Raw genomic sequence first — 14693 nt, forward strand, 5'->3', positions numbered from 1 at the left:
AAGCTGCTTAATTGCATTTCCTGCCTACTCAAGTAATATTATCTCCCTTCTCAGGCCTTCAATGGGGTTGAAGATTAGATAGTTTTAGTTACTGTCCTCTTATGATCTAGCCAAGCCATTTCCTATACAAGACTTAGACTCCTTAGGATAGAATGCTTATTAAAACATTTAGTGTATGTTCCTTGCTTAATATTGTTTATGCTGGTTGTAATTTTAATCTTATTCTTGATATCTGTTCCTAGAGTATATAGTTTTGCATTGGGTTTGGAACTCTCTTATTTAAACAAAAGGGGGAGGTGCTGTGGGAGCTCCTTCCGCTCCTTCAGCCCATAGCCTTTCAGATACCAGCCCACTTGGGCATGGGCTCCTATATTATAAATGCAACTGTAAAGCCTGCACTTGCTCTCTTGCTTCCAGCTCTCACTTCTGGCTGTAGACTCTGTTACTGTTCCCTGTTTGTGCAGAGGATTGTGATCTAGGACAGTGATCTGTAAACCTCCCCTAAATAAATAACTCTTTATTAAACGTAATTCTGAACTAGCATGGGATTATTTTGTATCTTCCGCCATCAAATAAGCAAACTCCTTGAAGTTCTTGTAGAATGTTATTTGGCCTCTCCATTCCCTGACCTTAGTTCACACAACAGTTCCTTCATGTTGCTTCAGTTACCACTTAACTTGGCTGTAGCCTTCAGTAGCCATTTTCCATATCCTAAAATCTCCTAAATCTCAGTTCTAGTTTTCCCACATCTCCCACCCCTTTAACTCATTGATTATTCACACAGCCAGCGATGCAATAAGGGCTCCATCCCACAGTCATGAGGAAATGGATACTGTCATCAGGAAGCTGAGAAGAGGCCTCCAAGCTTCAGACAGACTGCAGGCTTGATGGACACCATTCTTTCAGCCTTGTGAGACTCAAAGCAGAGACATTACTAACTCTATGGTCAGATGACCCATAAAGCCAAGAGAAGGCTATGTGACTTCAAATATGAAGTTCAAATTGTTATAAAGCAATAGAAGATGAATATGCCTGCTTTAAGAAATTTGGAAACTTTCTTTAAAAAGTAAAAGGAAAAAATATGTTTGAAAAATGCCATAATGAAACTAAATACTTGGTACGCTAATTTAAAATTTCAGTAGGTCTGGAGATGGCTCAGCATATAAGGGCACTTGCTGCCAAGCCTAATGACCTAATGACCTAAGTTGGATCCTTAGGACCCATGTAGCTGGAGAGAACCAATTTCTGAAAAGTTGTCTTCTGACCTCCACATATGTATATCACACAGCATGTGTGCATACATACATATGTATATCTGCACAAAATACATAATAGATTAAAATGGTTAATAATCTAACTGAATGGTTAATAATCTAACTGAATGGTTAATAATCTAACAGAAGAGGAAAACTACACTTGTGTAACTGAGTAGCTTCCTCACTCCATTAGTTACAGCCAGCACTTTGTTCAGGCACCTTCCAGGACACCGTACATTGCATTTGCATCCACATGTGAAGGCATGGCCAGACAGGCAGGAGAGCTGGGATGGTGTGATGCCTGGACATAAGGGAGAGGTGTTCCGAGGAGGCAGAGGTCACATGGATATTCTGCTACTATTATTATTACAGATGAAATGACTACTTGCTTGAGGTCACAGAATTAGAAAAAAGCAGAGCTGAGATTCAACCAAGACCTGATCCTGTTTCTAAAACCAGCTCTCAGAGCCACTAAATCCCATTTCTTCTTTGTATATGGCTATGATGTTTACTCCCTTTCAATAAAGTATAGAACCATTCCATTAACCTACAGATAACATAAGGGATTCATGGTGAAAAAGTAACTATTTTTCAAATGAGAATTCCCTAGATAAAGGCAATTAAGACAGTTGAGATGGCTCAGTGGTTAAGAGCACTTGTTCCTCTTGCAGAGAACCACAGTTTGGGCCCGACACTCACATGGTGGCTCAAAACTGTAACTACAGTTCCAGAGAACTAGACCTCCTCTTCTGGTCTCGGAGCCATCCAGACAGTCATACGCACAAGATAAAATTAAAGCCAATGCCAAGCTTGAAATTGTCCAGAGGTTGTCCTGTACTCGGAGTCAAATCATTCTCCCTATTATGGGCATCTTGTCTCTCTGACCTATCTTTCTCCAGCCTCCTAGCTGATGTGCTCCTGGCATGCTGACCTCATGATGGCTTGACTGTGTCTAACTTGCTCTTGCTTCTTGGTGTGCACTCATTCTTCCATCTGTCCAGAACATTATATCCCAGCTCTTCCAGACCCGCCCTTCCTTCCTAGCCTCTATTAAACACCATGCACTAAATCAAAGAAGCCTTCCACAGCCACTCTGCCTAAACTATCCAACTCCACTTATGCTCTCCCTGTAATTTGCTTAACTTTCCTTCTCAGTACTTACACTATCTGAAATTATATCATTTAACGTTAGAAGAAAACTTATTCATGATTATTTTCCTATCTAAAAACAGTGTTGTGTTAACAGGGGAAGAGCTTCTGTCTTCAACCAATCCTTAGTGCCTGGAAGAGAGGCCTTCACTGAACATTAGTGGGAGGACAGCTGTTTAAAACTGGGAATCTACTATAGTGATGGATCTGTGGTGACAGGCTCATCATTTGAATTAGAGTGGCAGTAGTTGAAAGGGTTAGAAGGTGTGGTCTTGATGGAGTAGGTGTGGCCTTGTTTGAGAAAGAGTGTCACTAGGGGTAGGCTTTGAGGTTTCAAAAGCCCTTGCCAGGCCCAGTGTCACTCTCTTCCTGATGTCTGTGGATCTGGATATACAACTTTCAGCTACTTGTATACATCATGTCTGCTTGTGTGCCTCCATGCTCCCTGCTATGATGGTAACGGATTAAACCTCTGAACTCTAAGACAGCCCGATTAAAGGCTTTCCTTTATAAGAGTTGTTGCGGTCATGGTGTCCCTTCCTAGCAATGGAATACTGACTAAGACAAAATCTTTTTAGTTTAGAACTCTGAGAAGCTAACCCATACAAACTATTGGATTAATTGCAGTAGCTTGGAGTCTAATGCCAAGAAAACTGGGATCATGCCAGGATAGAGTACGCTAAGAGCTAAACCATCCTAAATATGTCTAGGTAACTACTGTCAGTGTATGTGTGTACACACACACACACACACACACACACACACACACACCTGAGCCTGTTCCACCTTGTCTGAAGGTCACAGAGTTTGAGCTTGTTTTTTGCTCTACAACAGGTGTGGCTACAAATGAGAGATCCTGGCCTAGGGTGTGGTTAATTAGTATTTTGAGTGTTGCAGTAGATCTGCTCCACCTGAACGAAAGGTGGGAGAATTCAAGCCTATTCCTTGTGTCACGCTAATGAAGTCTGTTGCCTTTCCCTCCCTCCCCTTTTGGAGTGAAGTAGGCAAGCTTCTGGAAGAATAAACGAGGAGGATTCAGTATTCTCTGATTTTCCCTCCCTGTTTCTGTCTCATCTTTCTCCTATATCTCTGTTCTTTTGGCCTAATTATTCTAATCCTCACGCCCCTACCCTAGAATTTATGAACCCACTGCAGGCTAGGACCGCGGCAAGAGTCACCCCAAAAAGGTGATTCCTGATAACTATGTAACCTTGGCTGCCCTGGAATTGAGACTCACTGAGATTCACCTGAGGTTGAAGCTGTGGCTGCCACCCCTCCTGGGTTTTACCTCTCATCTAGCACCACATCCTGGTGCCTTGTCCCTGGGTTCTTCTGCTGTCCTAAGCTCCATTAATAGCCCCTAAATTGCCTCAAATGCTCACAGTTTCGAGCTTCTTCCTCTAGCTGCCCCACCAGCATAATTTCTCTTTCTTAATCAATTATCTCACCTACAGTGTTAGGAAATAAGAGAACCGATTCAACTGATAGACTACAAGACTACAACATGAAGAATGAATCTTTCACTACTCTCGGGCATCTGCACACATTAAAAAGCGAATGTGTACTGATTTAAATCTAACTAGTAAAGTTTCGAGCATTAGGACAGGAATGTGGAAAAATTATAAAGTAGACAGAATATTCTTTTTCGCCTGGTAAAATAACTACCAAACAGTCTTTGAATACAGTAGGCACTAGCAATATTTGTCAAAGGAGTTGTAAGTAAAAGTCATGTCAAGGCAACTTCTTGGTCTTCCTTTGGGCCAACTCCCTTGTTATGGGTTTCCCCCCATGAAATAAATGTTGTTTTTACAATGGTTCATTCAGTGTCAAAAAGGGGTAGCATACACACACATCTCTCTCTTCCACCAAAGATGCCTAAGAGAGAAAAAGCAGACCATATTGTTTTTATAGGTTGTATCTTAAGTAAGTTTTAGGGAGTCCCCACTCTTTTAGAGAACAAATTTGGCAAGGCTAGCCTGGGCACAAGATTCTGTCTCAACAACAAAGAGAGAGAGAAAAAGAAAAGAACAAATTTGATTTTTCACTAACAGTAGGATATGTCACATACAACATAGAATAGCAAAACAAAATGTATTTTGGAGTAAAGTATTACTAAAAGCCTATGGATTTAAATGTCTCATTACAATTTATAATTCCTGAAATGCTGCCAGGGTGAGAAACTTCCCTAATGGAGAAACAGAAGAAAAATGGTAGGCAGGACAGGGACGCAATACTGAGTTATCAGAATCGACCCAGAGACCCTAGTAAGCCACATACTCTGGGCTTTAATCACACAGATCTGTCTGTAAATCTAGAGTGGGAACCAGGTGAAGTTTTAACCAAGGCCCCAGGTGATTCTGCATGGGCAAGCAGACTGTGGCAAAGATGGAGAGTTTAGCCTCAAGCAAAGCCAGGTGACCCATATTAAAAATCACAGAACAGACTATAGAGGGCTTAGTGATCTAATGACTGTGTGGGGTGAAGGACAGTCTACAGGCCAATGGATAACAGTTACGCTCTGGGGTTTTGCTTTCTTTTTGGCATGGAACAGTGGCACCTTTGCTTTAGCGTGTGTCATGGGGCACCTGGAAGAACTCTCCAGCAAGCGTCTAGGGCAGGGCTCCTTAAGCTTTTCCACTCACAGTCCTTTTCTGCCAGTGCATTTTTTCAAAACCCTGGTATACTGGTATGTAAAGAAGGTATACAAATCATTTATTGATAAGTCATAAATGAATTTATTTTAAAAGAGTTTGGGAGGGGGCTAGAGAGGTGGCTCAGCAGTTATGAGCACTGGCTGCTCTTCCAGAGGTCTAGAGTTAATTCCCAGCACCCACATGGCAGCTCTCAACTGTCTAGTCCCATGGGATTTGATGCCCTCTGGCGTGCAGATATGTATGCAGACAAAATAGCCATACATATAAAATAAATATTTTAAAAATTCTTTGGTAAACATAATTTTATTATCAAAGATTAAAACAAATTTGCACATGCTTGTTTGTTTTTAAATAAATAATTAAATCTTGGCGGACTATTTGATACTGCAGGATGTAGCTGCTTTGATGTTTTTCAGTTTACCAATATTTCGACTTGAAAATTATCAGAGTGCTGAGAACACCCTTTGCAAAATACTCTGCACAAAATGACGGGACCATGTTTAGGGCTATATCAGAAATAGCTGAATAATCTCACATCAAAATTCATTTAATAATTTTTAAGTCAAACTCAAGCCAATAACTCAAACAGCCATTTTTAGAATCAAGAACCTTAACACAATAAAATCGAAAGATATACGAATTTCATACAAGCTGAGGAAATATTTAGGAAAATATTAAAAGTTTTTGCTTCCTGCAATTAAAGTTACATTTCTACAAGCTTAGAGAAGCTGCATATATGGATAAAAGAAAAGAACCACTGCAATTCATAACACACACACACACACACACACACACACACACACACACAAAATTCCGCTGCTATTCATAACACACAATATTCTTGATTCTGACTTGCGATGTTTCTGCCACTATCAGTGGGGACTGCAAACAGTGTTCTGAACCTTGCTGCAGTGAAGTCGGGAGGAAGCATCGGTGAGTGCTTCAGAAACACCTTAGATTCACAACGTTTAAATCTCCCTGTCTCTCACATCCCCGCCTCCTTTAAAGTACTGTCAAAATTTCTGCTATATATAGGTTGCGACCTACAGCTTTCGCAGGGGTTCAAATGTTATGTCCAGGAGTGACGGTAGTGGTAGGGATCCTAGTTATTTGGGAGTCTCTAAAGATACAGAATGCAGCTTTTCTTTGAGCCACCAATTATTTCGCTGGAATTTTGCATGCTGCAAATTCGCCACGCCCCTAAGCGAGCACAGCTGGGAGAGGGTGAAAACCTTCCCCAAATCGCGCAGGAGGAATGTAATTCCACCCCACGGCTCAGCGGTGCAAACATTTCTCCTGACGGGACGGGTATGGTGGTGAACTGCCTAAAAGTGATAGGTTCGAATCCCTCTGGCCACTCAGGAATGTAGGCGGCCAGGCGGGCTGAGCCGTGCCGGGTGACCCGGGGCGACCTTGACCTCGGGGTCCTCGAGTGTCTCCGCCCTCCCGGGTTCCCTCCGGGCCACCTCCCACTCACTTCTCGGAGAGTCCGGCCCAGCATAGTCCTTGGGTTCAGTCCGGTACCAGAGGGGCCCTGAGCAGAGGAAGAAGTCTCCGTCAGCCACTAGCAGTGCATGGGCGCAGACATCTTGGATCCTCACGGGCCTTTTCAACACCGAGCGCTTGGATTGGTCGAGCTCCCAGCTGCGGAAATGATCTCTGCACGCGATTGGTCGGCGCTCCGGGCCGCAGCGGCGCGCGGACAGGCAAGGAGACCGGGGCTGGGGTCGCGTTGGGACTGGATTCCAGACTGCCGCCAAGGAAGAGCAAATGCAGTTTGCTCGCCCCGCCGAGGGCTCCCTGCTTGTTCGGTTTTTTCTTTAAGGGGGAGGAGAGCGAAAGGAAGGGGCAATGGACAGAATATCGACTGGACGTCAACTGGAGCCTCTCTGATGTGGGGAGCATTGTAGCCTATTTTCCTCCTTCCATTGCTTCTTTAGGTTGAGTTCGTTTCTGGAAGCTCCTCTCCCTTTAATTGACAGTGGGTTTAGCTGTATTTGGCTGAATTGATTGCAGTGGGGCTAGTTTGACCCACTCCAGGTGGTTTCTTTTCCTTTTTTTTTTTTTTTTTTTTTTTTGAGGACGCGGCTCCATCCCTTCTCAGGATGGAGGTTTTGAAGTCTTGTGTACTTAGGAGAAGTGCATGTGCCGCCGTCGCCGCCTGCTACTGGAGAAGCAAAGTTATCCCAAAGAGGCCATTTAGAGAGATTAGTACTACGCCTGCGAGAGGCACTGTTATGCCCGCTTGGGTGATAGATAAATATGGAAAGAATGACGTTCTTCGGTTCACACAGGACATGATGTTACCTATCATACACTATCCAAACGAAGTCATTATCAAAGTCCATGCTGCCAGTGTAAATCCTATAGATGTTAATATGAGAAGTAAGTTGTCCAGTCTTTTTTTTTTTTAATCAAAATTTCATTAGACGTGCAGGTGTTTTGTTTGTGTGGTTTTGTGTGTTTCTAAGACGAGCTTACTATCTACTTCAAGCTGGCCTTCAACTCATTGTACTCTGCAGTCTCCACTCGGGCAGCTCTGCTTGCCCTGCCCTCCGGTCCTGGGATGGCAAGTATTGGCATAAAGGAATCATTTAGGTTTATTATTGCTACATTTATTTATTTTGTGTTTGGGGGCGTGGGACAGTGCTCAAGTGGAGGTCAAAGGACAACAGGTGGAAGTGGGTTCATTCCACCGTTTGCTCCCCAGGAATTAGACTCCAGCCATCAGGCTTGGTGGAAAGTGCCATGCACGTAGAGCCCTCCAGAGTCGGGTAGGTCTTTTGATAACATCCCTGTTAAGTAGTTCCAAAAATTTGAAACCACAATAGCTAAGGAACACTTTAATCTTTTATTAAGTGTGTTTGATTGCTTCCTTTCTATTGCGAATTGGGACTGAGAAGTGGTACCTGAAGTTAATTTACTGGGTGGTAATCTTAGGGTCAGGCATAGGTTTCAGAGTTTGGCTATGTTTCCCCATTGGTTCCGAGTTTGGGTTTATATATATAATTCCTGTATCCTCCTTGCTCTCCAGTTATTCACAGCTTCTGTTTCAGGCCTAGGGAACCAAGCAACAGAACAGGAGTCCAGGATATGGGCCCCGTGTTCTCATTTCTCATATTGCATTTTGCCCTCTGAAGCTAAGATGGGTTTTCTTGTTATACACCTGTTGAAATTGGGATAATATCAGCCTGCTTTCTCTTGCTGGGCCACGTTGAAAAGTTTGGAGAGAGCATTTCTTATAGCCTGTACTGTGGTTCTATTATAATAGTGAACGGATTGGTTTGTATTTATGAATTACTTGAACTCTGGAAAAATTTGGCAAAAATATTGTCATGCTTGTGGGCGCTCAGTCTGTGTCTTCTGGAGATGAACATGTTTTAAGATGACTGATGTCAGTCTTGATTCCCAGACACGTAACCTCCCAGTCTTTAAGGGAGCTGCCGTGTGTAACCCTGGGTTCAGAAGGGTTTGTGTGTGGGTCTTCATTTGCCTTCAAGGCCCCAGAAGCAGCTCTCAGATATGGCGTACTGTGAGGCTAACTTAATTTCTCTGTTACGCAAAGATGTGTGCATTATCTGCTTACAGATTAAGTTAAAAATAGAAGAAAATGTTAAAACCAACTTTACTTTTTTGCCAGAAATGATGCGATAGAGTAGCAATTCTTAAGTTTGGCTTCAAGTCTCATTTGTGTCTAAAAAGTACTGGGCTTTTATAGGAGCTATAATCATATAATCAGAAACTTGAACAAATGCTAAACATTTTTATTTTAAAATACAGTAAATACAGAATTAAAATAGGAGTAAAGTATGAAATGACTGAGAGACAGTTCCATATGTGAACTGCTCACATGGGCAGTAGTTGATATAGCACCGGATTTACCTCCAAAGAGGTTACTGGGGTATAAGAGCTGTTTATGCAAAAGACACTAGATTTCAAATATTTAATAAGAGTTAAACACGTCTCCATCAGATTTTTTATCAGGACCAGAGGTAGAGCTCAATAGTAATTCTTTTGTGTGGTACGTCCCTGGGCAAGATCACCAGCCTTAACAGCAACAGCCAACAACGAGAACTACATGTTATCTTGGCAATACTGTGGATATTTGAGTAAAGTATTCCAGAATTACTTTTTGTTTCCTTTACCTGCAGAATAACTACTAGTAGCTTTTCCTTAGAGAAAGAGATTTGGAGAAAGGTTTGGAGTCTTAAAATGTTTGTAATTGAGCCGGGCGGTGGTGGTGCACACCTTTAATCCCAGCACTCGGGAGGCAGAGGCAGGCGGATCTCTGTGAGTTCGAGACCAGCCTGGTCTACAAGAGCTAGTTCCAGGACAGGCTCCAAAGCCACAGAGAAACCCTGTCTCGAAAAACCAAAAAAAAAATGTTTGTAACTGGAAAACTCCTGAAACTGGGGTAAGAGTTGACAAAAGCACCTGCCTGCCCTGTGTAGCGCCCTTTCTTAAACTGAAGGTTGCCGACCAGAAGGTCAAGGTCATTCTCTACTAGTGGAAGTCTGAGGTTGGCCAAGGTATTACAACAAACACACAAACAAAACGTCAACAAACTATTAAGTAGAGACAGGAGTTCAAGGCCATCTTGGACCAAAATAATAATAATAATAATAATAATAATAATAATTACAATTAAAAATACCTTTTGCAATTGTCTATGTTTAACTTTTTCTTCAGTGCTGGGGGATGAGTTATATCTCTCTCCCTCTAGTTTTGTGCTGATGTAGTAATTGTGATTCCTAGTTGGATATGATATTTTATTTCATTTTAAATTTTTAATTTATTTTTTCATTAGACTTGAAGGCAGTTTTGTTTTATAAGTACACAATGTGTGTTGTGTACAGTTTCATTTCAATAGAATGGCTGTGTTCAGATCTTTCTAGGCTGTTGTTGCATATAATAACATAGCACATCTTACTTTTATAGAGTATTTTTGAGATGATCTAGTATCTTATAATTTGTCTGAGTAATACTATTTGCAAGTTATCTCCCAGCCTATGGATGCTTTTTGAGAAAGTGTTATATGGTGGCTTTAGGTAATATTTGATTAGAAAATTAATTATTTCCCTTGAGAAGAAAACAAGACACACATCTATTTTGACAGATAAAGGCTGTTTTTTTAATGGCCACTGCTGTTTGACATAAAACTATAAATCATAGATATGGCTAAAGCAATGACTTATTTATTTATTTATTGGCTTTTTCAAGACAGGGTTTCTCTGTAGCTTTGAAGCTTTTCCTGGAACTAGATCTTGTAGACCAGGCTGGTCTCGAACTCACAGAGATCTGCCTGCCTCTGCCTCCTAAGTGCTGATATTAAAGGTGTGTGTCACCACCGCCTGGTTTATGAATAATTTTAAAGTAGTATAGCCAATGGCAAATAAAACAAAGTTTGATTTGTTTAGATGGGATAAAAAGAACTGAAATTGATGACATCTTGGGGATTTTCTAAATTAGCCCAACTCTGGTCAAGTCCAAGCCTGTGTTAGTGAGAGGCACTCTTGTCTTTCTTAAGAGACTCTTGTGGGCTGGACTGAGCTGGCTGCAGACTCTGTGTGTCTGAGGAAGAGCTTGAACTACTGCCCCTCCTGCTTGTGTTCCAGATCCAGGTGTGTGTGCTACCACCTGCAGCTGGGATGACAAGCTTAAACCCCATTTTGTCCCCAAACGGTTTCCATTTCTTACTACAAGCTGGCTGTATTCTGGTAAGATGAGGTTAGCTGGACCTGGCTACTCTTGGTATATTAGGGTTAGGCATATTAACATATTAGGGTTATTAAGAAAATGGTTGAAAAGAATCTGAACTTTTGGCTTGGGCCCTCAGAAAGGGCCGAAACCGTTTTGCAGCTTTACAACTAAATTGTGCCAAGGCAAAATGTACACTTATGTTCTCAAGCCACAAAGGGTTTCAGTGAGTAAACTGCTTATGTTTTAGCAGAGGGGAAATAAATATAAGACAGGAAAAATGCCCTTTGTGATGTGCACTGTGGGCATTTTCTGTGGAGTGCAGTTCTAGCTGGCCAGATGGCAAATGTGGAATGTTGGTGTAGGGACCACCAGCTTATATTTTTCTGGGACTATCCCAACTTTCATTTCCTCCCAAGTGCCTTGATTTTTTTTTCTTTAGAAAAACGACTCTGCATCTCTGCTTATCTACTCTTCACTTTGCCGCTAGATTGTCACTGCCCACCTAAGGCCAACCTTCCGCTGGTCTTGATCACATCCTCCCTCACTTAACTGGGGTTATCTGTCCTCTCCTGCATTTCTCTTTTCTTTTATAGTGGATCATTCACACAGCATATAACTTTGTGATTATTATTACTTCTTTTTCTGCCACTGTTTTATTTAGAGTCTCTTATCTGCTTTTGATCTTATAGGAAAACAGCATTAAATATTTTTTATTTTTTATTTTATTTTATTTTTTTGGTTTTTTCGAGACAGGGTTTCTCTGTGGTTTTGGAGCCTGTCCTGGAACTAGCTCTTGTAGACCAGGCTGGTCTCGAACTCACATAGATCCGCCTGCCTCTGCCTCCCGAGTGCTGGGATTAAAGGCGTGCGCCACCACCGCCCAGCTAGCATTAAATATTTTTTTTTAATATTTATTTATTTATTATGTATACAATATTCTGTCTGTGTGCATGTCTGCAGGCCAGAAGAGGGCATCAGACCTCTTTAGAGATGGTTGTGAGCCACCATGTGGTTGCCGGGAATTGAACTCAGGACCTTTGGAAGAGCAGGCAATGCTCTTAACCACTGAGCCATCTCTCCAGCCCCCGGCATTAAATATTTTTAAAGACCTTGACTTTCAGAACTCTTCTGAAGTATCTAGGCCCATTTATTACTTTGGATTATTATTGCAGATAGAGCAGTTAATTTATTTGGACTAAAAGAATGGTTTCAACTTTACTTACCTGTTTTCTGTGTAAATATCCTTAAAAGAAAATGGTATGAGCCTTGTGTAGTACCACACATCTTTCTTTGGTCCTGTCACTGGAGAGGCAGAAGCAAATGGATCTCTGTGAGGCCAGCTTGGTCTGCATAGCAGGTCCAGGTCAACCAAGGCTACACAGTGGGACTCTGTTTCGAAAACAAAGAAAAAAACCCCAAACCAGTGCACCCTACCCCACAGGTATAATGCAGTTGGCCTGATCAGACACATCAAATGTAGCTCAGTGGCTCTTTTCCACTAAAATTCTTTGCACTTACTCAAAATCATTATTCTAGGTAGATTTTTTAGGAAATGGAGACTCTTAAACTCATAATTGAGTGCTAGTATCGGGCACTTTAATATACATGAATTCTTTAACAGCCTGAACGTTTGTCTTCTTTACCAGACATAGTACTAAATGTCTTTGCTCGTAAAAAATTCATTCAAGTGTGGGGACACATCTCTATAGTCCCAGCATTTTGACTGAGGGGGGTTAGGAGTTTAAGGCTAGCCTGGGCTACACAGCAAATCTTGTCTAAATACTTAAAAAGTTTGCAAATGAGTAAATTAATAGAGATACCATCTTCAAAGAGCAATTATATAAAAGAGGATTCTAAAACTCCAGAAGGCAGTTTTGCAGTTTGAGTTTCAAAGGACTTTGAGCAATTGTGGTTTTAGCGATTGCAGCTTTCTAAGTAATTTTCTTTGAAAGGAACAACACCCCGTTGTTTTTACACTTTACTGTGTGGTGGCAAAACTGTGTGGTTGTGTTAGAGTCTCCGTTTGAGCATATGACATTGATCTGACTGTGTGCTATAGTATTTTAAAGTCACTCTGACCTTTTCCTTTAAGAAGCAGGTCCATTGTGTTTCGTAGGTGGTTATGGAGCGACGGCCTTAAATATGAAGCGTGATCCTTTGCATATAAGAACCACAGGAGAAGAGTTTCCTCTGACTCTGGGTCGGGATGTGTCTGGCGTGGTGATGGAGTGTGGGCTTGACGTAAAGTATTTCCAGCCTGGAGATGAGGTGAGTTAATCCTTCCTCCTCATCGTCTCGCCTCCCTCTCCTTCTGCTTTCATCTGGTTTTCATGTAACTCAGACACATGCATTGTAAGTGTCTTGGTCACTGTTCTATTGCTGTGAAGAGACACCACGACCAAGGCAACTCTGATAAAAGGAAGCATTGAATTGGGGCTGGCTTATAGTTGTAGAGGGTTGGTCTCTTATCACGGTGGGATCATGGTGGCACACAGGTAGGCAAGCTGGGGAAGGAGCCGAAAGCTTACATCCTGATCCAAGAGGCACTGGGCCTAGATGGGATTTTAACCCTTAAAGCCCATCCCCAGTGACACACCTTTTCCATCAAGGCCACACCTCCTAATCCTCCCCAAACAGTTCATCAACTGGCGACTAAGCATGCAAATATATGAGCCTGCGGGGACCATTCTCCTTCAGACCACCACAGGGTGCTTTTGAACCTGTGATTCTGCTGTGTCGACCTCCCAAATGCTAGGCTTACTGGCACATGCCACCCTGCCCAGCTCTCTTACTGGTTATTCTTTCAAAATTATTTTAGATTGCGTATAGCTGGGTCTCGGATTTAGTTTGTAGCTGAGGATGACTTTGTGCTTCTAATCCTTCTCCACCTCCCAAGAATTGAGATTGCAGGTGTGTGTTTCCAGGCTATCCTACTTCCTTTCTTTGGAAATAGACTGCAAGACCATTTGTCTTTTCCGTATGTGCCTTGGGCAGGGCACCTGTTTCTTGGTTTGGTTGTTTTTCTTTTTCTTTTTTGTGAGACAGGGTCTTGCTGCTTGGAACACACTATATAGCTCGGGCTTATCTTGAACTTGTAATACTTTGGCCTCCTTAGTGTTAATATTACAGACATGAGCCACATGCTCAGCTTATACTTGAATTTTCTAAATTTCTAAATTCTTAAGAATTGTAAGACTTTAAAAACACGTAGGATTGTAAACAGAGTCTGCACTCTCATTCCCGGCCACCCAGACCCAAATAATCACACAGAAAAACCATATTAATTGCCACACTGGCCCAGGTGTATTCCTAGCTAGCTTTTATATCTTAAATTAACCCATTTCTATTATTTTATATTTTAACAAGAGGCTCATGGTTTACCGGTAAGGTACTGGCATCTTTCTCCTTCCTCAGCTGCCTGGCATCTGCCTGACTCTACCTTCTTCTCCCTACATTCAATTTAGTTTTCCTGCCTGCCTATATTATGCCCTGCTATAGGCCAAAGGAGCTTCTTTATTAACCAATGGTAATAAAACATATTCAGAGCATACAGAGGGGAATCCTACATCAAAGGATTAGGAGGATTCATTTTGCTTGAGTCTTTAAATGACAGTTTGTCCCTTATTGGTTAGCTGGTTTTGAAATAGCTAAAGTTTGATATAAGCTATCACTTGTCACTTTGGATGTTTATGCCAAGAGTTAGTAGTGGACTCATAATAATAGCATGTTCTGGTTTCTTTTCACAGAGAAGATAATCCCTGTTAGTCAGTACAACCAGCCAGTTTGCAGTTGAGGAAGCCCAGCTATAAAGTGGTGCACAGGCAACTGGGAATAGTGTGGTTTTCCTGTAATCCCAGCACTAAGGAGTCTGAGATGTGAAGTGATAATTAATCTTTATCAATAAAAAAAATTGAGAGTCAAATATTTGGATAAA

General features: G+C 41.8%; 2 protein-coding genes across 5 annotated transcripts in view; one reads left to right on the top strand and one right to left on the bottom strand.

The window, feature by feature from the left end:
- Qrsl1 (glutaminyl-tRNA amidotransferase subunit QRSL1) overlaps window positions 1–6666 on the bottom strand; it is a 32977-nt gene extending 26311 nt beyond the window's left edge. For both annotated transcript variants that reach the window (XM_041653728.1, XM_041653727.1), the window contains exon 1: window positions 6537–6666. In XM_041653728.1, coding sequence (XP_041509662.1) covers window positions 6537–6560 — 24 coding nt within the window. In that variant the 5' untranslated portion in view covers window positions 6561–6666. The remainder of the gene's footprint in view (window positions 1–6536) is intronic.
- Rtn4ip1 (reticulon 4 interacting protein 1) overlaps window positions 6302–14693 on the top strand; it is a 41913-nt gene continuing 33521 nt past the window's right edge. The window contains exons 1-2 of one of the 3 annotated variants that reach the window (XM_041653730.1): window positions 6302–6765; window positions 12876–13027. In XM_041653730.1, the coding sequence (XP_041509664.1) occupies window positions 12902–13027 (126 nt within the window). In that variant the 5' untranslated portion in view covers window positions 6302–6765; window positions 12876–12901. The other 2 variants (XM_041653729.1, XM_041653731.1) reach the window with 2 other exon arrangements.

This window comes from Microtus oregoni, unplaced genomic scaffold (genome assembly GCF_018167655.1).
Source record: "Microtus oregoni isolate MIOR12 unplaced genomic scaffold, Mior012 000006F_ref0000085, whole genome shotgun sequence".
Lineage (NCBI taxonomy): Eukaryota > Metazoa > Chordata > Mammalia > Rodentia > Cricetidae > Microtus > Microtus oregoni.